The sequence below is a fragment of the Neophocaena asiaeorientalis genome, unplaced genomic scaffold, assembly GCF_003031525.2.
Source record: "Neophocaena asiaeorientalis asiaeorientalis breed wild unplaced genomic scaffold, Neophocaena_asiaeorientalis_V1.1 scaffold473, whole genome shotgun sequence".
NCBI classification, from domain to species: domain Eukaryota; kingdom Metazoa; phylum Chordata; class Mammalia; order Artiodactyla; family Phocoenidae; genus Neophocaena; species Neophocaena asiaeorientalis.
In genome coordinates, this window is record NW_020174935.1 from 1,757,708 (window position 1) to 1,785,399 (window position 27,692).

A 27,692-nucleotide genomic window follows, 5' to 3' on the forward strand; every position below is an offset into this window, starting at 1 on the left:
ATACAAATAACTCTTAAAACTCAGTGATAAGAAAATAAACAACTTGATTTAAAAATGGGCCAAAGGGACTTCCCTGGTAGCGCAGTGGTTAAGGATCCACCTGCCAATTCAGGGGACACAGGTTCAATCCCTGGTCTGGGAAGATCCCACATGCTGCAGAGCAACTAAGTCTGTGAGCCACAACTGCTGAGGCTGCGCTCTGGAGCCCAAGAGCCACAACTACTGAGCCCACGTGCCACAATTACTGAGCCCACGTGCCGGAACTACTGAAGCCTGCGTGCTGTGACTACTGAAGCCCGAGCACCTATAGCCCGTGCTCCGCAACAAGAGAAGCCACCACAATGAGAAGCCCCCAAAGATCTTAACAGATACCTCACGAAAGAAGATATACAGATTGCATATAAGCATATGAAAACATGCTCCACATCACGTCATCATGGAAATGCAAATTAAAACAACAGTGAGATACCAGTACACACCTATTATGCCCAAAATCCAGAACACTGACAACACTAAATGTGGAGCAAGAGGAACTCTCATTCATTGCTGGTGGGAATGCAAAATGGCACATCCACTTTAGAAGACAGATTGATAGTTTCTTACAAAACTAAACACACTCTTACCAAAGGATCCAGCAATCACGCTCATTAGTATCTACCCAAAGAGTTGAAAACTTACATCCACACAAAACCCTGCACACGGATATTTACAGCAGCCTTATTCATACTTGTCAAAATTTGGAAGCAACCAAGACGTCCTTCAGTAGGTGAACAGATAAACTATGGTACCTCCAGATAATGTAATATTATTTAGTCCTAAAAAGAAATGGGCTACCAAGCTATGAAAAGACATGGAGGAACCTAAAATGCATATTACCAAGTGAAAGAAGCCAATCTGAAAAGGCTGTATTCTGTATGATTCCATCTATATGATATTCTGGAAAAGGCAAAACTATGGAGACAATAAACAGATCAGTGGTTGTCAGGGTTTTGATGAAGGGAGGGATGAATAAGAATAGCACAGAGGATTTTTAGGGCAGTGAAAATACTCTGTATGATACTATAATGATAGATACATGTCATTATACATTTGTCTTAACTCATAGGATGTATAACACCAAGGGTGAACTCTAACGTAAACTATGGACTTTGAGTGATTATGATGTGTCACTGTGGGTTCATCAGTTGTAACAAATATACCACTCTGGTGGGGAAAGTCCATAATGGGGGTGGCTCTGCGTGTGGTGGGGCAAGAGTGCATGGGAAACATCTGTACCGTACTCTTAATTTTCCTGTGAACCTAAAATTCCTCTAAAAATATATTTAAAGAAAGAGAGAGAGAGGGACCGAGAGACAGAGATTGAGAATGACATTAGCTCTCTTCTTCCCTTCCTTCTTATAGTTTCTGGTCTGGAAAACAGATAGGTTGCCTGGAACTCCATCAGCCGTCTTGGTGGACTATGGAAGTCCCAGAGGAAGGATACCAAGGGCTAGGATGGTGGAGCCTGGCTCCCTGAAGCCCCTGAAACACCGTATCAGGCTATATCATCTACCTTCAGACTTCGTTTATATGTGAGAATCAACCTTTGGGCCATTGTTATTTTTAATTTTTCTGTTATATGTGACTAAATAAAATCCTAATTTATATATTACATCAAAGAATTGCTCTGAGAGTCAAATGAAAATTGGAAGTTTTTCTTGTGCTTTTGTTTTTCTTTCTGGGGAAATTAAAATAAAGAGGCTACAGTCTTGGGCATAGTAGATTAGTAGAAAATAAAAATAGTTAAGCGGAAGTTGGCTCTACTAAATGCAGGATCTTTACCCCCCTTTCCTTTCCTCTGTTTCCAGAATGCCATTAGCCAGGCATATGTCCCACAGGCAAATGATTGGAGGATTCTTTTCCTAAGAAACTGAATGGCTGATATTGGAGAGTCTCTCAAATGAGAAAGCTGGCTTGCTTCCTGATCATGAAAAAAAAGAGAGCCAACCAACTGAGAAGCCATGACCACTGATACCAACTGCCACTGTCAGCTGTTTAGAGCTTCACTCCTAAAGCTAAAGACAGCCCAGGGGACTTCCCTCATAGTCCAATGGCTAAGACTGCACTCCCAGTGCAGGGGGCCGAGGTTCCATCCCTGGTCAGGGAACTAGATCCCACATGCTGCAACTAAGAGTGAACCTAAAACTAAGAGTTCTCATGCCACAATGAAAGATCCCGCATGCCACAACTAAAAAAAAGAAAAAAAAGATTCCCACGTACCGCAACTAAGACCCAGCGCAGCCAAATAAATGATGAGAGTTCAAAGGTGAGAGTTCAAAACAAGAAAACAGTCAAAAAATGTAAAAAGGTACCCAAGAAAAGGAACCCACAGAAATAATATGGGGGTCAGAAACTTTAAAAATAAAGATTAATGTTCTCAGTAATAGATGAAAATATTGCACCCATGAAAAAGAATAGAATGCTATGAGAAAGGAACAACCAAAATATAAGAAAGACCTCACTCTAGGAAATTAATACTACAGTAGAATTCTAAAAATTAGAAGAAGTCATTGGACGATAAAATGTAGAGACTCCTCTCGAAAGTAGGTGATGCATCGAAAGTACAGATGCCAAGAGGAGAATAAAAATAAGAAAATTAGAGAATCAGTCCAGGAGGTATAACAACTGAGTATAACAGCTCCAGAAAAACAGAGCTAAGAAAATAAAGGGAAGAAAATTACCAAAGAAATAATAAAAGAAAAATTCTCAGAATTGAAGGACACTACTGTCCAGTTTGAGAAGGCTTCCCAATCCCAATGAAACATACTAAGAAAAAGAGTCATACCAAGGCACATGGTTGTGAAACATCAGAATAATGGGGAGAAAGGGGGTGGGGAGGGTGGAGGTGACATACAAGACCATAGGAATCAGAACGGCATCAAATTTTTCAACAGCAAAACTAGAAGGTAGGAAAAAGAATGTTTTCAAATTTCTGCGGAATATTGACTTCGAATTTTATTCCCAGCAGAACATTTGTCAAATATTAATCAAGAGCAAAGTCATTTTGGACATGTAAAGGCTAAAAACACTTTCTACGTACCTTTCCCTTGAGAGTTACTAGAAGATGTGCTCCAGCAAAATGAGTAAACAAGAAAGAGAAAGACATGTGACCTGGGAGACTCCAACAAAGTGAAGTTGACTAAGGGAAGCCCTAGGATAATGGTGAAAAGAAGCCCCGAAATGATAACTGAGAGCAGACCTTGAGCGCACCAGTCCAGACTGGAGGAGGATGAGGGCCTGAGAAGGAGAACTCCAAGATTAAAAAAATGAAGAAGAAATTATCAGAATATATTCTCACTTTCAGGATCTTCTGCCACAACTTTTTCTTAACCTTAGGAGTCTACATCTGCTTGCAATGGAGAGAAAAAGGACAAGCAGCTAACTGCATCTGTCCTGGTTATGATCACGTTACCTAACAGAATATATTAATATGATATACATAGAATATATATGGTACATTTGAGAATATGGAAAATGATGCTGCTTGGTTTTTGATAGCTTTTAACAATCTGGAAAACCTTATCAACAGATAACGTCTAAAAGGAAACCAAGAAATGCATATGTAAGCATGTTATTTAGAATAATGGATGTAAATTCCAGAATTGAAAATTATAATTTCTGTAGACTCTTGGATGCCTATGCACTACAGGATGGTAGAATCTAGAAGGTGGCATGTGAGACCCTCTGATGCCCCTCATTGCCTCAACTCTCCCTCACTCTCTAATCAGCCAGACCCAATTGCAGTCTGGTAACTTTTAGCTCTGCAAATTGGCTTGAACATCTCTCTGCCTAGAGTTCCAGCCCATTCCTCCCCTCCCCCCTTGCCTAGCAAATATAAAGAACTGACTGCTCCCTACTCTGTTCTCTGTTGAAGTCCTCTCTTAGGACCTATGCAATTTGTTGCATGTTATCTATTTCCATATCTTTTTCCTTCTTCTATACTATGAGCCCTTGAGGGCAAGAACTTTAACTTATTTATTTCTTTGCATCCTTAGTGCCTGGCACAGTAGGTCTTCAGTCAATGTTTACTTGGCTTCTCTGTGCCTCAGTTTTCTATTCAGTAAAATGGGTGTCATGCTCTCTAATAGGGTTTTGTTGAGATACAAATAAACTGGGCATGTTGTTTTTGTCTGATGGCATCTCACCAATTCTACCCCATGTCACAGACTTTGCCTTGTTCTCTCAGGCCGCAGGGATGGTCAGGTCTGGCTAGTAATAGCACTGCTTCTTCCTGAACACAGTGTTGGTTCAGAAGGGATGTGCGGAACCATGAACCAAGCAGAGCCATTGAAACCGAGAAGGGCCCTGTGGGGCTCCTGGGCACAAAAGCCTTTTTGTCCCCTCTTTCTTGTAGGCAAGACTCCAGCCTCCATAACTTTCCCTGAGTTCCAAAGGTCAGAAGAACAGACAAGAAACCACCTGAGGCAAGATTAAAGGGACCAGAGAAGCTCATCAAGATTAGGAGACCTGAGATGAGATTAAGGGAGTGCAGGCCCTGCACACACCTTAATCTTGTCAGCAACCCTGCCCTTGGACTACTGCTATAAAACTCCTCATCAAATCCTCCCGGGTTGGGACACACAGTTTCGAGGGCAGGAGCCCTCTGTGTCCTCCTTTGCCTGACAAAGCAATAAATCTCTTATCTTCTACTTTACCCAAAACTGTCTCAGAGATTCAGTTTGGCACCAGTGTACAGAGGCTGAGCTTTTGGCATCATCGTCAGAGACTTTTATTGAGGCTTGGTTTACGGAGGCTGGGAGAGGGTGTCTCTCTTCCTTTTAGGTCATCCACTTATAAGGACATAGGGTTGGGGCTGTTCTTGGCCCTCTTTCCTTCTTTGAGGGCAGGGGCAGCTTGAAAAGCAAGCCAGCACACAGAGGCAAAGAGGGTCAAGAAAGAAAGGGAGAGAATCTGAAAATATCATTGAGCCCTTAGGTCCATCGTGGCTGCAGCCAGCCTGAATGTGGCCTTTTCCCAGTTACTGAAGCCACGAGATGTTCCTTCCACTCAAGCTGGTTTGAGCTGGGTTCCTGGCACTTGCAACCTATGAGCTCTGACTCATAATACACTTTGTAAAGTACAAATGCTTGGCATAGAGGGAGTACAAAGTCATTGGTAGCTCTTACTACTACCATTAATAATAATAAAAATAAAGTGAGAGTTGAGTGACTAACACATAAAAGCAAGTGGACTTTTATGTATACTTTTCCACGTATTAAGAATTCCTAAAGTGTTCACATTTCTACTTTGCCCGTGGTCTTCGTTCAAACAAACCTCAAAAGAAACGCAATCTCCCTCTGACAGCTTCTTCTAGATTTCTTTTCAGGGGAGTCCTCAATGAAGGTTGAAGGCTGGATGAACATGTGGTTCGCCTGTTTTTCGTCTTTTGCTCTTTGATCAATATTCTTCACCTCCCTGTGGGGAAAATCACAAAGACACATGGAAAAAGACTAAAGAGTCAGCGTTATCGTTTCACTCTATTTTCACACAAAAAGAGAGGCAAATATTTACCAATTCATTCATCACATCTGTCAGGAGCAACTGACTGAAGCCGAAAGCTGACTGCGCTGCAGCAACTCAGTCACTGAGCCCCTGCCATGTGCTGGGAGTCACATAGCCCTGGGGGACACAGGGGAATAAGATGTGGTCCCTGACTCAATGGGTCATACTCAAATCAGGAAGACAGGTGAGGAAAACCAACGATCTGAGAGAAAGCTGAAGCATGAGCTTGAGGGCAGGCTGAATTCAATGTGGGGCTCTGCCATTTGCTGTGTGTTCTTGGGCAAGTTACTTAACCTCTCCTTGCCAGTGTACTCGTCTCAACGTGGTAATGTAATAGAACCTGCAGTAGTGGTGAGGATTAATTGAGTTACCATCGGTCAAGCGATTAGCACAGTGCCTGGTACATAGGCAGTGCTCAATGAATGCTGCTTGCTGCTGCTGCTGTTATTACAGGAGAAGGTTTTCAGTGGCGCATGTTCAGATACGTTTGGGGTACTCAATGGAAATGCTGAACTGGAAAATATACCAGCTGATCTGCGAAATGTGAGTGGACCTCCACTCGATGAAGAAGCAGGTTATGGTCATTCAAGGCAGCCAAAAAACAATAAATATACATTCAAGTGAATTAAGATGCTGTCATATACTTCTCTGCTGCCGCAGAATAGATGTAGAAAGACTGGTGTTAAGAAACTAGTGTTGAACTTGGCCTAAACCAGTGGTTATTCCAACAGTGAGGGTCTTTCCCCAAGTCAAAGGAAAAAATTGTGTTGACACAAAATTCTCATTTTTGGCATCTTCTGCCACAACTTTTTCTTAATCTTTTGAAGCCTGCGTCTGTTTGCAGTGGAGAGACAAAGAACAAGCGGCGACCTGCATTTGTCCTTGCTGTGATGACATTTTCTAACAGGAAAACTTGGTCATAATTCCTTGATAATATTTTCTATATTGTCATTTCTTGATTTGTTGAAGTCTATACATGTCTTAGGCTCCTATTTTCCACTAGTAGAAGCATCTTTAGCTTGTACGAGAGAATCATATGTTGAAACGTTTCATAAAACTCTGCAAAGGGCATTTTGAATTGCGGGTGCTTTGGCCCCATACAGGTTTAAGGATCAGGGCTCTGGACTCACAAGGAAACTAAGTTCTCCAGCAGCAACTGACCCCGCTCCTTCATTGTACAGCTCCATCTGCATGTGCCAGCTAGGCTCCTCCTCCACCTAGAGCAGAGACCCCAGCAAAACAGCTGCTGGATCGCCTTTTCTAAGGGAGACAGCTCGCTAGGCCTCCCCCGTGGCAAACTTTCCAACTCCAAGACCCAGTGCTGTTTTGGCCCCTGCACTCTTCATGGTGTGGGGGTCACACATATTACCTCTAATAGCCGTCATTTTCTGAGCACTTCCTGTGAGCCAGGCACTAAGCTCGACATCTCCTTTAACCTACACAACTACTCTGTGAGTAGTGTCCCTGTTTTGTAGATGAGGTATCCAAGCCTCACATGGGCTAAATGATGGACCTAAATTATACTGAGGGTGAAACAGAGCTGTTCCTACAGCTTTGGTCTGTCCAAGGTCAATGGCAGTGCTCCCAGCTGATATGCTACATTAGGGGAACAAGTGGTAATTGATGTCCCAAAAGAGTCCTAGCCCACCTACAAGTATCAATACTATTCCACATGGGCATTTGTCACCTTTTGATCTTGTTATGGCCATCATTAAAAAAAAAAAAAGATAGTGTTCAAAAATTTAAACATTTATAAAAGTAAATTGTATAATTAACATCATTTACCCATTATCTTGCTTCATTAGTTATCAATCTGAAGTCAGTCTTGATTCATCTGTTACTTCCTTTGCCTCCCATCCCAAATGGGTTATTTTAAGGCACATCCCAGACACCATGTCATTTCATCCATAAACACTTCATTATGTACCTCTTTAAGACATGATCCTTAAAACATAACTACAAAACTATTATAATGTCTTTAAAAAAGGGAATATACCAATAAAAGGAATTTCTTAATATCATCTAAAACCAAGTCAGTGTTCAAATTTCCCCAGTTATTTCATAATTGAGATAATTATCTCAAGCGGTTGATTTAAGTCAGGATCCAAACAATGTTTTGATTAATATACCTCTCCAGTATCTTCTAAACAATAACAGCACCTCCTCGCTCTTTTATTTTCCTTGCTTTTTATGTACTGAAGAAACCAGGTTATTTGTCCTACAGAATTTCCCATTCTGGATTTGCCAATTGCATCCCTGGAGTGCTTGACAAGGTCCTCTGAGCTCTGTATGTCCTTTAAATTGGTGGATGTAGATGGTCACCATTTTTTAAAAGTTTCTCGAAGTATAACATACATACCAAAGCGTGGACAAACTCTAAATGCGCACCTCAAGGAGATTTCATGTACTGAGCACATCCATGTAACCAGCTCCCAAATCAAGAAACAGAACAGTGCCAGCCCCCTAGAAGCCCCCTCATATCCCTGCTCAGTCATACCCTACTTTCCCAAGGGTAGCCCTGCCCTGACAACACGGATGTATTTTAAGGCCACCAGTTTTTTCTAGAGACAAAACTTTGAGAATCACTTTATTAATAGAAGCCATGCTGAGTTTCTTGATAATACCTTATCCAACAAAAAGTGGATGTATTTGGCAATGGAATTGCTAACACATAATTACAAAGTTTCTCCTGACTTAAAAAATCTTTACTGTAATTCACCTGATAAGGATGTCATTATTAAAAAAGGATTTCCTTATATATTTCTGAAATAAATATTCTGTAGGCTTAATCTGTTTTTTGTTTGGTTTTTTTTTTTTGGCCACGCCATGTGGCTTGAGGGATCTTAGTTCCCCAACCAGGAATTGAACCCGGGCCCTTGGCAGTGAAAGCAGAGTCCTAACCACTGGACCACCAGGGAATTCCCTCTGTAGGCTTAATCATGAATATCCTATATGAATTTAATGTTAACCCTAAACTATTTTTGCCTTGTTAATGCCACAGCTGGGTGTGGCTATGGGGCTAAGTTCTGGCAAATGGAATGAAAATGGAAGGTGTATTTGTGACTTCCAGGAGGAAGTCCATCTTCCTTCCTACTGGCTGGAATGTGGACCTGATGGCTGGAGCTTGAGCAGCCATATTGGAACACGAGGCTGAGGATTATGGAGCAATAAGATAAAAGGAGCTTGGATCCCTGATACTGTGAACTGCCATATCTACTGGACTCCTTTTAAATGAGAGAAATAGATTTGTATCTTGTTTTAGCCACTATTTTGTGCTCTTCTGTCACTTGAAGCCAAATCTAATTCTAATTTATACAATCATTTACTGTGGGCTTGGTTATGAAAAGGCTTTACATGCCTTATTTTATTTGATCAATACAACCCTACAAAGTAGGAAATACTATCTTCATTAAATCAACAAAGAAATTGAAGCTAAATGACCTATGTGACAGATCAAATATCATAGAGCTAGTAAGTGAAAAAGCCTATATTCTGGCTGTAGCCTCTGCCATTCATGGGTCCCACCCATGAATTGTTACAACTATTGGAAGAGACAGACATTACAAAACAATGTTTTGTAAACAAAATAAAATGCCTGGTGCATAGAAGGTGCTGAAAATATTTGCTGGGACAATGAACTACAGAACAAACAGCATAATGAACTACAGTAACAGAGGCAGAGCAAAGAGCCCTAAACAGCAATTCCTGTGTGCTCTCCCTTAACCCACCGTGACCTTCTCCTCCCTCACCGGCACCTCCAATCTCTCCCTCTTCATATAGGCTTGAGTCTTTCACCTTATTTTTAAATAGCCCTGTCACCATCCAATCTTGCCTTTTGATTCAGAATTTTGTTCCTCTGCCTCCTAGTTATTCCCCCCTCCCACCCCCACATGCGGACTCATACTTTCTCCTTAATGTCCCATGTTCTAGTGTCTGACTGCTTTCTCTGCCAAAGCACCAAACCTGTCTCAGCCCCGAGTTTCTGTGTCTGGCACTCACACTGCTAATTACTACTTCCCCTTCTTCTCTCAGCTTCATTCTCTGTTGGTCTGCCTTTATATATAAGCTCTCCTCCTTCCTTCTGGTCATTCCTTCTCCCTCTACCCCATACTCTATCCTCTCCCACATATGCAGTTGCCCTCTAAGGCTCTGTCCTTTGACCTCAGCTTCCACATCTGTAGAATAAGGATAAACAACTGTGCCTATTTATACACACCATTTTATAACGTGATTTGGGGGCCATTAACATGTTGTGACCATCTTTCCTCGTAAAATAGAAATAGATCAACATCACCATTTTTCTGGCTGCGGAGTATGGACGTTTGATAGTTTATTTAACCAATCATCTTTTGATGAAAGTTTAGGCTGAACTGCATTTCTGTGCTGGTGCTTAACAAGTGTGTGTGTATGTGTTGTTTGTCTGTGTCCCAGCACATTTTAGAAATAACTGCATTGTATCACTTTGCATAACAAAGTATTTATCTATGAGTTCATATTTTTCTTTCTCTCATATTATGGCAGATATAGATGGCTGTCTAGCCAATAGCAATTTCCCCCTTTCTCCCCTGCAAACTGAATCCAGTTTTGTTTTGGATAACAAAGTGACCAGTTCTGGTCTAATCGAGTCATGAAAATCTCCTTCTCCTTTCTCAGATACTTCTCAAGCTTCTCTTTCACGGTGGCCACAAGAAAGAGTTCTGGGGGCAGGCAGAGAAGACATGTGAGACAAAGAGTGAAAAAAGAAGGTGAGCTCCTTTTTACCAAAAAAAAAAAAAAAAAAAAAGCCAGCTAATAAAAGCAGGAGGAATAGTAGACGTAGAAAATCACTATTTTGCGGCCCCAAATGTAACAACTGATTCAGGCAAAGACCCTGGATGGATGTTAAAACCACTGGATGGATGTTGTTGGGAAAGCATATTCACAGGCTCAAAGAATCACACCATTCATTGCTGACTAATTAGAAAGGCAAAAATGTAGGCTTACAATGGAGACCTCTGGCAGAGACCATCTTAAACAAGCAGCGGGGCAAGCCGACATTAAGTTTCTCCTAATGAGGTGTAACAGGAATTTACAAGGTCTCTGTGAAGTATTCTTGGCAAAAAGACTTAACCTGAATCGAATCAATCCTCTAGTACAGATCCAACGTCCATCTTATAGGAAATATGAGATCAATTGGAACAAGTTAAATGATACCCCGAAGAAATAATCAGAAAAATCCAGAACGTGGCTTGAGCTTTTCAAGAAAGTCCATGTCATAAAAAATAATTATAATAATAATAACAAAGCTGGGGGCCAGGGCACTATCATAGACTAAAAGACACCAAAGAGAGAACGTCGAAATACAACACCTCCAGGTACTGGATCCTTGAATGGATCCTGGAGCAGCAAGTAAAACCAAAAATGGTACTTTGGGCACAATTGGGGAAATTTTTATTTGACCTAATTATTAGAGAGAGAAGGAAAATGTGGCAAAGCGTGAATAATTGGTAAACGTAGTGGGGGCATAATGGTGTCCATGGCACTGTCCTTTAAACTTTTCTGAAAGGTCTGAAAAATTTCTAAATATAATAAAAATATTGAAGAGGGAGAAGGCACAGGAAAATGTTCATAATATGCTGCTAATGGGGGGGAAAGTCTAAAAACAGTCTGACAGCACGATTACTACTTTTGTTTAGAGATCCAGATGTATGTGTCCAGGGAAAAAGATTGGAAGAATTTATAGAAAAATGTTGGCAATGTGTACCTGTAGGTGCTTTTCCAGGTTCTTTGTTTGTTTTCATTGAGCATAAATGTTTTTGTAGTTAGGAAAAAAATAGCTTTACAAAAATATCCGGCCTCTGTTGATCGTGGGGTTTACATTCTGACCACAAGAAAGCTGAATGCGCTTCACAGGTCATTACAGGGCTGGACCCCAGTCACAAATTAGTGTGATGTGTTGCCATAGACAAATGCTGAAACCACGCCTCTTCCCCTGAAGGCCCCTTAAATACCTGAGGAAGTTGTTGTGCAGCTCCTCCAGGCACGCATTGAAATGATGCCACTCACTCCAGTGAAACCGGTTCAGCTGGTGGAGGTCGTCCCTCCGCTTCTTCATGTTGCTCAGGGTCAGGCTGATGACCTCGGCGTATGTCAGGGTGGACTCAGTGGCTTTCATGTCGAGGAAAACCCCACACTGTCAGTTGGTATTGACTCAGCGTTATTATTAGTGGGATGTGTCCAGTACATGGGGAGGAGGTGGGTGTGATAGCAGGATGGGGAAACCGACCTGGTTCTGGAAATCTGAGCAGGAGACCACTCCATGGCCTGCTTGGGAAAGAGAGAAGCTATCCTCTCCATGGCTAGGCCATTCCCCATCTTTTAATAAAGTCTTTCTCCCTTCCTGATGATGGAAGGGCTAGCAAGTGCTTATTTTAGACTACCATCTAAAATTCTTACTCTCTTATCACAGTGGTGAACAGGAAGGGATTCCAACTTTCCTTTCCTCTCAGGCCCAGTCCTCATTCCCCGTCTCAGGTTTGCATGTTGAAAAGCTCTCTCTACCTTCGCCACCCCTCCACCCCTTCTGAACTGGTCAGAATCTCAGCCACACTCATCACGAGCGGTGGGACATCAGACAATCTATGTCATCCTCTACGTCTCCATTTCCTTATCTATAAAATAGATGGCACCTACCTTAGATGATGTTAATGATAATGATGATAGCCACTATATTTTTTTAGTACCAGCTGTATGCCGTTTTACCCTGGTCGCAACACTACTGATTTGGTATAACCATCCTCACTTTAAGAACGAGTTGATAAAGATATTGAGCTTAGAGGTTAAGCTGCGCACATGAGATCTTCAAGCTAGTGGGTTGCTGAGCTGGGACGCAAATCCAGGGCTGTGTATCCCCAACCCAGGCTCCTTCTACTACACTACACTGTCTTTACAGAACGGTGAGGTGATATAAGGGAAAGCGTTTTATAAACAATAAAGTCCTATGAATTGTGTGTTGTTAATCTCTGCCGACAGATATATAAATACGCTTGTGGATATGCAGTGCTATAGGGCAGGAGTTAAGTCCTACCTACTTCATTATGAAAGCTCCTCCTTATGGGGCTCTGTATTCTGATAGGTAACATTCAATCATTTGTTACCTGCCGGGCACTGCGCTAAATAAGCCTTTACCGGTGTTGTGCCTGTTCTCTGCATCACAATTCTATGAGGCGGGTACTCTTATCTCCATTTTACAGATGAAAAAAATGAGGCTCAGAGAGAAGCTGGAACTTGTCTAAGATCACTCAGCTGGTGAGCAGGTGAGTTGGTTCCTGAATCCAGGTCTATTTGAGTCCATGTTCTGCCCCTCTACGGTAAACTGTTAAGACCCAGGACACCAACACATATCACACCTGTTTTCTTAAGATCTGAGCTTTTTTACCATATTTTTAGGATAAATGTCATGAGGGCCAAGAATTTGCTGATGGGTCTGGGGAGGGGTGTGTGTGAGGAGGGTGCTGGAAGAAACATACCCCTAGACACCAAGATTCCTGATCAATATATACTGTGGGGTCAGTGAGCATGTAGGAGGCATTACTGAGTTGCAAAGTATGTTAAGAGTCCCTCAGTAGCCCATGCTTTCTGGTAGAAAGAAAGAGACCATTGCACACAGGGAAATTCGACTTGCCCAGGGTCCCGCTCAGCCAGTGCATGAGGCAGATTCGGAATTAACATGAGCAAGACTCCGACCCGTAGGCTCGCAACCATGGTCACCCTTGATGGGCCCCTACTATGTGTCAGGTGCTGTGCTGAGGGCTGGATGCCTGTCTCTTCACCCCTGCTTCTGGGAAGAGGAAGCAGGGGCCTGGAGTAATGTGTGCCCAGCCCACGGTGGAAAGGATATGGGATGGTCTTGGTTTTCTCCCTCCTGACCATCAGCACGTCTTTGCCAGGCTGTTGCAGAGAGGCGTAGTTCAGGAGGAAGTACACAATCAGAGGGCTCTTCCCATAAATGTTGAAGAGGTTTGAAGTCATCTCAGGGCTTTTGCAGGCAGGGTAAGACTGAGTAGGAAGGAGATAGGAAAAAAAATAAAGGATATTATCATTTTTATGGCACATATTAAGAAATGTAAAGGTACTCATATCCTTTATCTAGTAACTCCAGTTTTAGGATGCTATCCTAAGGAAATTACCCACAAGAAAAAAAGATTCAGGCACTATAATGTTTACTGCAGTGACAATTACTACAGCAAAAGGTTACAACCACCTAAATGTTCAAGGAGTTGTTGACATCTCTACCCAAAGGAACAGTACGCCACTATTAAATTGTTTATGAAGAGTTGGTACTAAGATATTGTTTCAGGTATAATAGTAATTTTAAAAATCAAGATACAAAATTAGATAGATATTATTATATATTTTACATAAAATGAATATAATTACATGAAATCAATCAACCAAAAAAAATGGTAGATAAGAGACTAGAAGTGTAGTTACCAAAATGTTAACAATTCATTCAGCAAATATTTATTGGGTGACTACTGCATATACACACCGATCTAGACACTGGCCTTTCAGCCGAGAATAAGACAAATTCCAGCCCTCACGGAGCTTGTATCATAGTTGAGAGAAAAACAATAAACAAATCAACATGGTACTATGGAATAATAAGGGCTTTAGGTAAGAATCAAGTAGGGCAGGGGGTGTGGGTGGTGGGATGGGAGACTGGGGAGGAGAGGGATCTTTTCCATGGGGAGGTCAGGGAGGACTGCCCTGAGGAGGAGCGATCCCGGCACACCCTGAATGATGGAAGGAAGATCTGGGCGATGTTCCAGGCAAAGGGGACAGCAAGTGCACGAGACCCCAAGGCAGACAGGAGCTTGGTGTGGCTGAGGGACAGAAACCAGGCCTGCACGGCTCAAATGAGAACAAATGATGAGGCTGAAGAAGGAGCGGGGTCTTTGGGCCACAGGAAGAAGTTAGGACTTTCTAAGTGTGATGGAAGCCACTGGAAGGTTTTGAGCTGGGGTACCTCTGATTAATTTTTCCTAAAGATCCCTTTAACTGGGACTTCCCTGGTGGTCCAGTGGTTAAGACTCTGTGATTTCGAGGCACGGAGTGTGGGTTCAATCCCTGCTGGGGAACTAAGATCCTACATGCCACATGGCACGGCCAAAAACTACAAATGAAAAGAAAAGATCACTTTAACTGATGTGTGGAGAAATGACTGCAGTGGGTAAGCGTGGACACTAGAAGAGCACCTGGGAGCCTCTGCAGTGGTTGAGGCAGTGCTGGGGCTGGGAATGGGGAGGGGTGAGAAGTGATGGGATCTGTAACACACTATGAGAGCAGAATTGGCAGGATTTGCTGATGGAGTCGATGTAGGTGTGAGAAAGACAGGAGCCAGGGGTGACTCTAAAGGGTTAGGTGCCAGTTTCCCAGCTGGGAAGATGTGGGGAGGAAGAGGCTGACAGGGCAGGAAAATCAAGAGGTCTGTTTTGGATGTGCTGTATTTGAGATGCTAATAGACAACCAAGAGGCAACAGAGATCAGGAAAGAGAACGGGCAGGGGCTGAGAGTAATCTGTTTCCCTTCCTTATATTCCTCTGCCTTCTTCCAAAATGTCAGTGGCGATTATGTGCTTCTTTTGTATTTTTTTAAAAATACGTTTTATTTGGACGAAGCGGTTATAATCTAACGAGACAAAAATTCTGTCTCATGAGTGAAGGCTGCAACGGCACCTACTCACACTCTTCTCTGTCCTATTCATTTTCATTGCTTAATGAGATTTCCTCTATGGGTAGCAGGGTCTCTCAACCTTGGCACTTTGACATTTGGGGCCAGATTTGTTGTGGGAGACTGTCCTGTGCATTGCAGGACATCGAGTGGCCTCCGTGGTCTCTACCCAAGAGATGCTAGTAGTACTCTACCCCTCACCCCCAGCTGTGACAACCAGAAATGTCTCCAGGCATGGCCAAATGTCTCCTAGGGTGCAAAACTGTCCCCAGTTGAGAACCACTATTCTATAGCAAGATCCCACTGGAATCACAGAAACTTGGGGTTAGTAGAGCACCTATAGATCATTTAGTCCAATGATTCCTAAACGCCCATCTCCAAATGGGGGCTAGTCTGTGTTCAATGGTCTCCAGCAAAATGAGGGAAACAAGGAAAAATACATGGCACTAGTAGGGCTGCCCTGGTGGCGCAGTGGTTGAGAGTCCGCCTGCCGATGCAGGGGACACGGGTTCGTGCTCCGGTCCAGGAAGATCCCACGTGCTGCGGAGTGGCTGGGCCCGTAAGCCATGGCCGCTGGGCCTGCGTGTCCGGATAGCCTGTGCTCCGCAACGGTAGAGGCCACAACAGTGAGAGGCCCGCATACCGCAAAAAGGAAACAAAAACAAAACACTGTAATAAATCTGACCTAAAGTAATTTTTTTTTTTTTTTTTTTGGCTACCGCCACGCAGCGTGTAGGATCTTAGTTCCCTGACCAGGGATTGAACTTGTGCCCCTACAGTGGAAGCACAGAGTCCTAACCACTGCACCAACAGGGAATTCCATGACCTAAAGGAAATTTATTCACGTATGGACTCTCTTTTATTCTGAGATTGTCTTTCTACTTTTTTTACATTAATGACCTTTCTTTTATGAAATGATGATGATACCAGATAGCAGTCATTTTGTTTAAATGAACTTATTTAGTGAAAAAAAAAAAAAGTTGTTCCAAGTCTAGAAAAGTCCAAAGATCTAGAACCACCAATCCAGTTCCACATTTATTCAAGTGCTGTTCTTTCAGTTGCCCAGTACCCATTCTCCTTCTGCTAACAACCCCCAATTCTTGTGTGTTTGGGGGAGTTTACTTGCCCTCTACTGCTTGAAGGACTTTAAATCAAATGTCTTGCTCCCCATGTGAGCCACAGGAGCGAGCCTCAGAAGCCTTTGTAGGCTCTGCCAGCCAGAGCCTTTCTCTCATCCAGCCAGTTAGAGCCAGAGCACATGGGATAAGCTTGGTCAATCAAAACTCCGGTTTCTGGGATTTTGAGTCCTGAGTGGGGTGACATATAGACTGAAAACACATGGGGGTTCAACCATACCAGAGATGTCACCTTGAAAAGCTGGTTCAAGGGTTGCAACTGCCTTGATTCTCCTCCTGGTCCCTGGACCGATTTTCACACTGTTCTCAATGTTCTTGCAGTGTTTGCTCACGTTGGCATATTTTGTTACTTGTAAGCAAAGAATCCCAACTGATACACATCATTTCAATAATATTCTCAGTAGGTACTTGCCCATTTTTGCTTCCCTAACTCTGGAAACAAGGAATACACTCCCTTCTGAAACATCCAGTTCCACTGTCGGTAAGCATCCGGTTTCTCCTCCCAGGGAAAGGGCTGGCTCAGGGCCAACAGCACTGGGCAAAGACAAGCCACCAGGCAAGAGGAGAGTCACTCCGGAACCTCAGCTCCAAGAGGCAGGTAGAAAGCAGAGCAGAAGCTAGAGTAAAGGGGTTGGCATCAGAGACCTGGCAAGAGGAATGACGTGGTTTGAGAGCCAGAGTGGAACAGGAACCAGCAGACCGTCTGCAGCCAAGCCGGAGGGTAGAGCTGGTTTAAAATGACAGCAGCTTGGACTCCTATGAAGTTCTTTCTTCCTCTAGATAAAAATCTGACTCTCTGTAATTCCAACCCATCTCCCTCCAGACTGTGTGTTACGTAACAGTCCTTAAAATATTTGAGGAGGGAATTCCCTGGCGGTCCAGTGGTTAGGACTCTGACCTTTCACTGCCGGGCCCAGGTTCAATCCCTGGTTGGGGAACTAAGATCCTGCAAGCCGCAGAGCGTGGTCAAAAAAAAAAAAAAATTGAGGAGAGCCCTCACATCTTCTCTAAGTCTCGCTTCTCCAACCTAAACATCTTCAGTACCTTCAGTGACTCCTGGACCCTCTTTCTCTCCAGCCTGGTCCCTCTCCCTGAACACGTTAGATGGGACCATCTGAAGTGGGACCATCCTCTTCCTTATTCTGGGACAGTTGTATATCTTTTTAAAAAGTTCTTTGTTTTGACATTTACATATCCTTTTCTGCTATCTCTGAGAGTGAAAACATTTATTTGTTTATTTTTTTACAAAATAAACTTATGTTCTTTGTGAAAAATTCATACAATGTATAAATGTATATAGTAAAAGATAAGAGTCCCCATCCTCACTTGCATTTTCTAGGAATAAATACTATTAATGTTTTCCCGTGTATCCTTCCAAACCTTTTTATAAGCACATAATGACTTTATACCAAAAATGTATTTCAAAAATAAAAATAGAATCATACTATACACCATGTTTTATTACTTTAATTTTTCACTCATCAGTATCTAAATACATTGCCTGTAGTATTCTCTTGATTTATTCATTTTAGACATTGTTGACTTTCATTCTTTCATATGATAAGGTATAAATCTGTCTTGTTTTTAACAGCAACAGAATATCTATATTATGAACATTTCACAGTTTACCTATTTATCTGCTGAAATGTTAATTTTCTTCCGTTTTTGCTGGTACAGATTAATGTTGTAAGGGATGGCCTTGTGTGAACATTTCTACAGGATAGATTCTTGGAAGTGAAACTGCCAGGTCTTCAGTGTATGCCATTAAAATTGAATAGAATATCCTAAACTCATGACAAAACACCTAAAAATGCCAGAAAAATATTTTAAAATCCTTTTAAATGAGTGAAGGAGCTTGTAAGAAAGTAAGGGAAATCCTTTGAGGCCTAGGGAGGTAAGGGAGCCCTGAAGTTGGATGCCCTGATTCAAAACAACTTCAGAGGGAGGTGGAATGATGGGTGTCCTTTGCTTGAGCCTGGTGTTAAGCCAAACACCTCCACTGTCCCACTGTTCTGTAGGTTCTTTGATGCTAATGGCTTTATCAAGTTACCGAGGTCTCCTTCTATTCCTAGTGTAGAGGGATGTCAAAAAACTGACTTCGCTAGTACCAGAGTACACCAGAGGGAGGGCACTGTCCTTTCTCAGGAAAACAAAGATTAGAGCCAAAGGCAGAGTGAGAGCTACATCGCTCTACATTAGAGGTGAGCAGGAGTTTGGGGAAAGAAGAGGGAGGAAAGTGCATATGGCTATAGAGGATGGTCTTGCAAACTGTGGGATGACTAAAGGATTTTAAGAAGGGCAACTCACATGAAAGGTCTTTGCATTACTGTGATATGGTCCCCCTTCTTCCCATCTCTTTAAACTTAGTAAAGTTTTCTATATACACAACACACCCACACAGGCCTTGTGTGAGCAGTTTTTGTGAAAATCAAGGGAAGAGGTGGTACATGCACAGCACATGCAGGACAGAAGAGGAGCTCGGTGCCATAGAAAACATAAGTCCCCAGAGATCAGATATTTGGGGGAGGGTATGAGGCTCCAAACAAATCATATAACAAATGCTTGAACCAATCTTTAATTCAATTCAAAGGAGTAGAGTAACCCCTGGTGACATCTGGGTTATGCGAGTAAAGTTTTTTATTAAGAATAGGTGATAATATAAAAACATTGGGGAAAAAAATGAGAGAGAATATTTCATAAAATCTTGGAGTGGTAAAGATCTTTCTTAGTAGGAAATGAAATCCAGAAGCCATAAAAGAGATGACCAATAAACATGTCTGTATAAAAATTTAAATTTCCTAGAATAAAGTACCATAATTAAAGTAAAAAGATTAAATAGGAAACATTTTTTGCCAAGTATATGACTAAGAATTGAGCTTCTACAAATCAAAAATGAGCAGAAGACTAAGAACCTTAGAAACAGAAATATTTCTACTAAGAATAGAAAAAACCAAAACCAAAGGACATGAAGAGGCATTTCATGGAAATAGAAATTCCAAAGGATTATAACTATAGGAAAATAGATTTAACTTCACTTATAATTAAATAATTAATATTGAAACAATTATAACATAGCATTTTCCCCTCATCAGAATGGCAACAAATAATTTGATAATGTACAACATTGGCAAAGGTACATGGATAGTCTCTCACATGCTGCTGGTGAGAATATAAATTGGTACAACTTCTTTGGAGAGCAATTCAAGATATACAATTGATTTAGGAATTCTACTTCTAGGAATTCTTCCTACATGTATACTTGTACATATGAGCCAAGAGACACACAAATACCGAGATGTTCAAGACAGCAGTGTTTATAATAGCAAAGACTGGGAGCACATACATGTCCACGGATAGGAAAATGGTTAATGAATTATAGAATACAGGTGCAACCATGAAATAAGATTGTGATAGATCTGTATGTGCTTTCATTCGGCATACTCTCTAAGATATGTTGAAATCAGTACAGAGTCTGATTTAGAACATGGGGTCTGGAGTCACACTGCTTGGGTTAAAATCCTGGCTCTACTCTTACAACTCAACAACAAAAAGACAAAAACTTAATCTAAAAATGGGCAAAGGATTTGAACAGACATTTCTCTAAAGAAGATATACAACTGGCCAATAAGCACATGAAAAGATGCTCAGTATCATTAGTCATTAGGGAAGCGGAAGTGAAAACCACAATGAGATACTTCTTCATACCAACTAGGATAACTATATCAAAAAGAATGGAAAATAAGTGTTGGCAAGAATGTGGAGAAATTGCAATCCTCGTACGTTGCTGGCGGGAATGTAAAATGGTACAGGCTCTGTGGAAACGTTTGTCATTTCCTCAAAAAGTTAGATGTAGGCTTACCATATGACCCAACAATGCCACTCCTAGGTAGTATATATCCAAGAGAATAGAAAACATATGTACACACAAAAATTTGTACGTAAATGTTCATAGAAGCCATGTCATTCATAATAGCCAAAAGGTGGAAACAGTCCAAATGTCCATTAACTACTAAATGGATAAACAAAGTTTGGTATAGTCATATAATGGAATATTATTCAGCCATAAAAAAGGTGAAATACTGACACATGCTACAACATGGATAAATCTTGAAAACACTATGCTAAGTGAAGGAAATCAGTCACAAAAGGCCACATATTATATGATTCCCATTTATACGAAATGTCCAGAATAGGCAAATTCATACAAACTAAAACTATATTAGTGGTTTCCAGAGGCAGCGGGGAGAGGGGGCTGGGGAGTGACTGCTAATGAGTATGGGGTTTCTTTTTTGGGTGATAAAAATGTTCTGGAAGTAGATAGTGGTGATGATTATAGAACCTTGTGACTATACTAAAAACCACTGAATTTTACATTAAAATGCTGATTTTTATGGTATGTGAATTATAGCTTTTAAAAAAATCTTAGCTCTACCACTTACTAGCTATTTGACTTTGGTCAAGATACTGAATATTTCTGAGCCTTAGTTTTCTGATCCATAAAATGGAGATAATAAATAAAACCTACTTCTCTTAGGGTTGTGTGAGGATTAAATGAATTAACATGTATGACGTGTTTAGAACAATGTTTGCTACATAAGCATTCAATAATTGTTAGCTATTATATGCTAGGTTGAAAAAGCAAAGTGCAAAATGGTGTATATATTATACCAATTTTTGTTTTAAAAAATGGTTTATATTCCTTGACATGCATCAAAAATTTCTAGAAGGATATAAGGAAAAACTTGATTCGCCTCTGGGGAGGGGGCATAGGGTCTGGCGTGGAAGAAAGATTAACTTTTTTTTTTTTTTTTTATGTGGTACGCGGACCTCTCACCGTTGTGGCCTCCCCCGTTGCGGAGCACAGGCTCCGGACGCGCAGGCTCAGCGTCCATGGCTCACGGGCCCAGCCGCTCCGCGGCACGTGGGATCCTCCCGGCCCGGGTCACGAACCCCGCATCCCCTGCCTCGGCAGGCGGACCCTCAACCACTGCGCCACCAGGGAAGCCCGAGAGATTAACTTTTTGTTACATATCCTTTAATACTGTTTGGTTTTACCACAGGCAAAAATTTTTTCAATAAAAACTATGGTATTAAAAAATAATAATAAATAAATAAATAGGGCTTCCCTGGTGGCGCAGTGGTTGAGGGTCCGCCTGCCGAGGCAGGGGATGCGGGGTTCGTGACCCGGGCCGGGAGGATCCCACGTGCCGCGGAGTGGCTGGGCCCGTGAGCCATGGCCGCTGAGCCTGCGCGTCCGGAGCCTGTGGCCCGCGTACCGCCTTAAAAAAAAAAAAAAAAAAAAAAAAAAAAAAAAAAAAAAAAAAAAAAAAAAAAAAGAATGGGCAGCAGATTGTATCAGTGCTGTGCTTCTTAAAGTGGTAGAGTCATGTGTTGGCTCTTCTGTCAGGAACATCCAGAAGGCCCCCCACCCCCACCCCCGGTGAATAGCTCACTGACGCGTCTCCCTTCCATGTGTCCGCCAGGCCATTCACAGGCCATTCAGCTGCTTTCCACTCCTGTTAAACTCTGCCACTATCCACTCTAACTGCTGGGCTTCACCACCCCACCAGGACAGATCCCAGAGTAGGACATGACTACTCATCTCCTTGTCTCTGTCTCTAGAGCAACCCCACGATCCCCGTCAGCAGTAAGCACCGTAACACTGCTGGGCTTTATTTCCCCCATTTTACAGAAGAAGGTCGGTAGAGTTAAACAACTCACTCAAGTAACACAGCTGAGGAGATAGATGCAGCACCAAGATTTGAACTCATGTCTGTCTGTCTTTTCCACCAGGCCCTGCCACTTCTCAAAAGTTTCACTGCTAAATGCTGAGGGGAAATAGGCAGTGGAATAATTATGGAGAAACGAAGAACATTCAAGAAATCTTCTACAGGGAATTCCCTGGTGGTCCAGTGGCTAGGACTCGGGTTCAATCTCTGGTCGGGGAACTAAGATTCTGCAAGCTTCACGGCGCAGCCAAAAAAAAGAAAAAAAAAAAAAGAAAGAAAGAAGGAAAGAAAGAAATCTTCTACAATACTTGCTATACTTGATCCAAACTCTATGGCCTGACTCCCTTGCTAGTTGGTGCTTGGGGAAGCCCCAAAGCCTCTTGCCCTGTTCACGGTCCTAAGGGCCTCTTCCCACTACGTAAGACTGAACGTGCCATTGATGTAACCTACCATGCACTGAGGTTTGTAGGGAAGATTTGCGGGAGGGGAGGAGAAGAGGAGAGAACACACCGTAATCCTTCGCCTCTTGTGTTCTGGGGGCTGTGCTGGTGGCAAAGCTCAGAGGTTAAGAGCTCAGGCTCAGAGTCAGGCAGATCTGCATGCAAGTCTTGGCTTTATCACTTATTTGCTTTGTGAATTTGGACAAATTAGTTACCTGCTCTGAGCGTCACTTTCCTCACTAATAAACTGAAAAATAGCAGGAGTAATGATCTCAAACGACTGTCACAGTAAAATAAAATACACTGTACGCACAGGTTTAGCACAGCACCTGACATGTAGTGAGTAAGTGTTCATTACATGTTAATCATCATCACTACCTCAGGTAAACCTCATAAGAACACCAGGAACCAGGAATTATTGTCCCCATTTCATAGAGTAGAAAACTGAGACTCTGTTCTCTTTCCATTACACCCAGGCTCTTGAGTTTCAAGCAAGTAATTTAAATCCTGGAGAAATCCAGGCAAAATTCTCACTCAACTTGTGCCTACCTCAGTCAGTAATTACCCTTACGAGATTTCCTTACTGTTTCGCCCAAGTCTACAATCAGAAATACCCCAGTTCTTACCCTGACATCTTCACAGAGCTAGCTCTTCTAGCCAGATCTCCTAGCCCCCTTTAAATCATCTCTGCTATTAAGTTTGCAATCACGTGCTCACCGGCTTAGGAAGCATATTCTCAACTTCTCTTGCTGTAGATATCCTTTTGACTTGTTGTGTTGCTTTCCTCAAGACCAGAGTCTGGTAATTATGCTCTGTCAATGCAATATGCACAAGAAATGATCAACAGGGCTTCTCAGCTATGATGAGAAAGAGCATACGGTAGACCTCAGCTTTCTATTAATGTGAAGATGCCTGGGTATATCCAGATCATTGGGAGATGCTAGAGGAAATCACTCAGGTAAATTCATAGAATTTCACTTGCATTCTAGCCAGATGTACACTTGTGGCCACACATTTGTCCATTTACTAATCTATCTGCCCATCCTTCTATCCATCCAGCCAACATTTTGCTGAGCCTTTACTATGTGCCGGGCCCATGCTAGGTGCTGGAAGTAGACTGTCTTCAAGGAACTCACAGCTGAGTAAGAAAAAAAGACAGGTAAATGATAAGGGTAACACTAACTCATGTGCCACGATAGAATTCTCTGTACAATACAGTATGGTCCCAGAATAAGGAGGAAGGAGCCTAAAGGCTTTAAAAATGCTAAGCAGAATCAGGAAAGGTGTTGCGATTAAAAGAGAAAAAAATATCCAACTCTTGCACGAAGTTATGGTTCTTCTGTAGAAGGTTAATAGAGAATATCTTAAAGACAGGAAGAGAGAAACAACAGATTATCTATAAACAGATAACAATTAGAATGACTGCAGAGTTCTCAACAGAAACGATGGAAGCTAGAAGATGACAGTGGAGTGAAATCACCAAAGCATTAAGGTAAACGTGTATACCCAGCAAAACTATCCTTTAAGAAGAAAGGTGAAATAAAGACATTCATAGAAAAACAAAAACCAAGGGAACTTACCAAGAGAACTGCAGTAAGGAACTGCTAAAAATTCTCTCTCTCTCTGTATATATATATGGGGGAAATTACAGAGAGGAGAGAGCTCAAGAAAGGAATCCTAAATAATTGTGTATGGATGCATATGCTCACCCCTGAGCTGCACATATAAATGTGTATCTGACCCTAAACAGATGGCTTTGAGAACTGAACTACAGGGTAGAGCACTTCTCAAGTCTCAAATGTGGTCCCTGGGTAGCACACATTTAGGACAGATCAAAAGAGCACTGCAAAAGTTTTGAAAACCGAACTAACATTGAAACCACAATCTACAAAACTTATGACCTGAGCCTAACTGGGTGAATTGCCTGCTAAAACAAAGGAAACAAAACACTCCAACATTCTTCATACATTTAAACAAGACTCAAAATATTCAAAATATCCAGAATAGAATCCAGAATTACTCAACCTACAAAGAACCAGAATAATCTGATAAATTCTCAAGGAAGAAAGACGATCGGCATCACCAATCCTGAAATGACTCAGATGTTGAAATCATCAGACAAAGGCTTTAAGGCAGCTATTATGACAGTGCTTTAAGAAGTAAGGGTGAATACTTTTGAAATAAATGAAAAAATAGAAAGTCTCAGTAGAGAAATAGAAGCTATGACAGAAAACTGAATAGAAATTTTACAACTGAAAAATACAATAATTGAAATAAAAAATTCACTGGATGGGATCGATACCAGAATGGAGGTGATGGAGGAAGGAGACAATGAACTTGAAAACAGATCAATAAAAATTGTCCAATTTGTGTGTTTTCTAATATCATACGTGTGGTTTTCCACACCAGTTCTCCAATTCTCGGAAATAAACTGGGTGTCTAACAATTTAATTCAATTCCAAATCTACCTGGAATTAGTGTCAGATCCCACTAGTTAAAAGACTCAATCCGACAAGACTGTCCCCACTTCAAGCACCAGTGTCAAATGCCACCCATACTTCTATCTAGCTAACTATAAATTTGGGGGTTCCCATGACCCCCTTGGGTTCAATAATTCAGTAGAATGGCTCATGGAACTCAGGAAAGTGCTATGCTTACTATTACAGGTTTACTATAAAAGACACGACTCAGGAACAACTAAATGGAAGAGAGACATAGGGCACGGTGTGCGGGCTGGAGCACGGACCTTCCATGCCCTCTTCAGGCACATCACCTTCCCAGCACATCAGTGCGTTCAGCGACCTGGCAGTTCACCAAATCACATTGTTCAGGAGTTTCTATAACTCAGTCTCCAGTCTCTCTCGCCTCCCTGGAGGCTGGGAGGGGTGAGGCTGAAAGTTCCCACCCTCTAATCATGTTTGGTCTTGTGTTTTTCTTAATATTTATTTTTATTTTTGGCTGCCTTGGGTCTTCGTTGCGGCACGCGGGATCCTCCGCTGTGGTGCGCGGGCTCCTCCTTGCAGGGCATGGGCTCCTCTCTAGTTGTGGTGTGTGGGCTGCAGAGCACGCAGGCTCTGTAGTTGTGGCCCACATGCTCAGTTGTTGTGGTGCGCGGGCTTAGTTGCCCCGCAGTATGTGGGATCTCAGTTCCCTGACCAGGGATCAAACCCGTGTCCCCTGCATTGGAAGGTGGATTTTTAACCACTGGACCACCAGGGAAGTCCCTCATGTTTTGGTCTTTCTGGGTCCTATCCTGAAGCTACCTAAGGCCCCAACCTGGGTCACATTAGGATATACTCAGGTGTGGCTGGAAGATGCTGATAATGAATAACAAAAGACATTCCCATCACTCAGGAAATCCCAAGGGTTTTAGGAGCTCTGTGCCAGGACCTGGGGACAAAGATCAAATCTGTATTTTTATTATATACACGATCTGAACAGTGTAGAGACAAAAGACCAGGAAAAATGAACAGAGCCTCAGGGACCTATGGGACAATATCAACAGGTCTAACATTGTGTCATCAAAGTCCTAAAACGAAAGGAGAGTGTGGTACCAAAAAAATATTGAAAAACCTCCCAAATTTGGCAAAAGACATAAACTTACAGTTTCAAGAAGCTCTGCAAACCCCAGTCAAGTCAAAGTCAAAGAAACCCATGTCCCTACACATCCTGACAACCAGCTGAAAGGCAAGACAACTTGAGGGCAGTCTAAGAGAAATGCTTGACACAAAAGGGGGACAAGAATTTAAGTGACTGTGGATTTCTCATCAGACCCTTGAGGCCAGAAGCTGTGGAACAACATTTGAAAGTGTGGAAAGAAAAGAACTTTCGACCCAGAATTCTATAACCAGAAAAAAATATCCTTCAAGAATGAAGGTGAAAATGTAAAATCGATAGCTAGTGGGAAGCGGCCACATAGCACAGGGAGATCAGCTCGGTGCTTTGTGTCCACCTAGAGGGGTGGGATAGGGAGGGTGGGAGGGAGACGCAAGAGGGGCTGATTCACTTTGTTATAAAGCAGAAACTAATACACCATTGTAAAGCAATTACACTCCAATAAAGATGTTAAAAAAATAAAGGCAGTCTTGTGAGTAGGCCATTAAAAAAAGAAAAAAGAATGAAGGTGAAATAAAGACATTCTCAGAAGAAAGAAAACTCTAAGCAAATTCATTGCCAACAGGCTTATTTTAAGTGAAGGGTTTTCTTTTGGGAGGGGGCGTGTAAGAAGGAAAATAATACCAGAGGGAAACTTGGAACTTCAGGAATGAAGGAAAAGCAACAGGAACTGTAAATATCTGGTTATATATAGTAAGTACAATATATATAGTAAATATAGAATATATATTATAAATCTATCTGGTTATATAGAGTAAATATAATACTGTATTTTCTTCCTCTTACATTCTTTAAAATATGTACGATAATCACTTCGGAATGCCGTTTGGCATTTCCTCAAAATGTTAAACATATGACCCAGCGATTCCACCCTAGGTATACGTACACCCAAGAGAAATGAAAACATATGTCTACACAAAAACTTGTACACGAATGTTCACAGCAGCATTATTTATGATAGTTACAAAGTAGAAACAACACAAACTGAATAAAGATAAAAACACTCTATCTAAAACATTTGTGGGATGCCTAGCATGCAGAGGGAACTCTATAGCGTTAAATGGTCATATTAGGGAAAAAGGTCTCCTTTTCACTCAGTTCAAAATATTTTCTAATTTCTCTTGATACTTCCTCTTTGACTCATAGGTCAATATATGTATATTTTGGGGACTTGCAAAGTCTCCCACAAATATTTACCTCTATTTGGAATCCCCTCTATACCTCTCAATGAGCGGCCCCCAAGTTTTGGGTTTTTTTAACAGCTTTATTGAGATGTAATTCACATACTTCTCCATTTCTCCATCAAGAAAAAGGATTGCTTAACTTTTTTCAAATACTGATGACATGTGTGAAATGGTCTAGAATGATACTTAAGTGTTTATGTTCTAACTCAGGTTTCTTAGGTTCTATACTTGTCTATTTGGCATCCATTGATTACAGGGCCAAACTAATGGCCAAAGTTGTTTACAATTCCTCCATGATCCAGAGCCCATACTCTGAACTACCTCCTTTATCTAACT

At 41.8% G+C, this 27,692-nt stretch overlaps 1 protein-coding gene across 1 annotated transcript in view; it reads right to left on the reverse strand.

The window, feature by feature from the left end:
* Nucleotides 1-27,692, reverse strand: part of FAM227A (family with sequence similarity 227 member A) — a 79,972-nt gene that overhangs the window by 10,465 nt on the left and 41,815 nt on the right. Inside the window, exons 13-16 of the mRNA XM_024761552.1 lie at nucleotides 23,275-23,369; nucleotides 13,421-13,578; nucleotides 11,532-11,684; nucleotides 5,314-5,454 (exon numbers count right to left, since the gene is read on the reverse strand). Of these exons, the coding sequence (XP_024617320.1) occupies nucleotides 5,314-5,454; nucleotides 11,532-11,684; nucleotides 13,421-13,578; nucleotides 23,275-23,369 (547 nt within the window). The remainder of the gene's footprint in view (nucleotides 1-5,313; nucleotides 5,455-11,531; nucleotides 11,685-13,420; nucleotides 13,579-23,274; nucleotides 23,370-27,692) is intronic.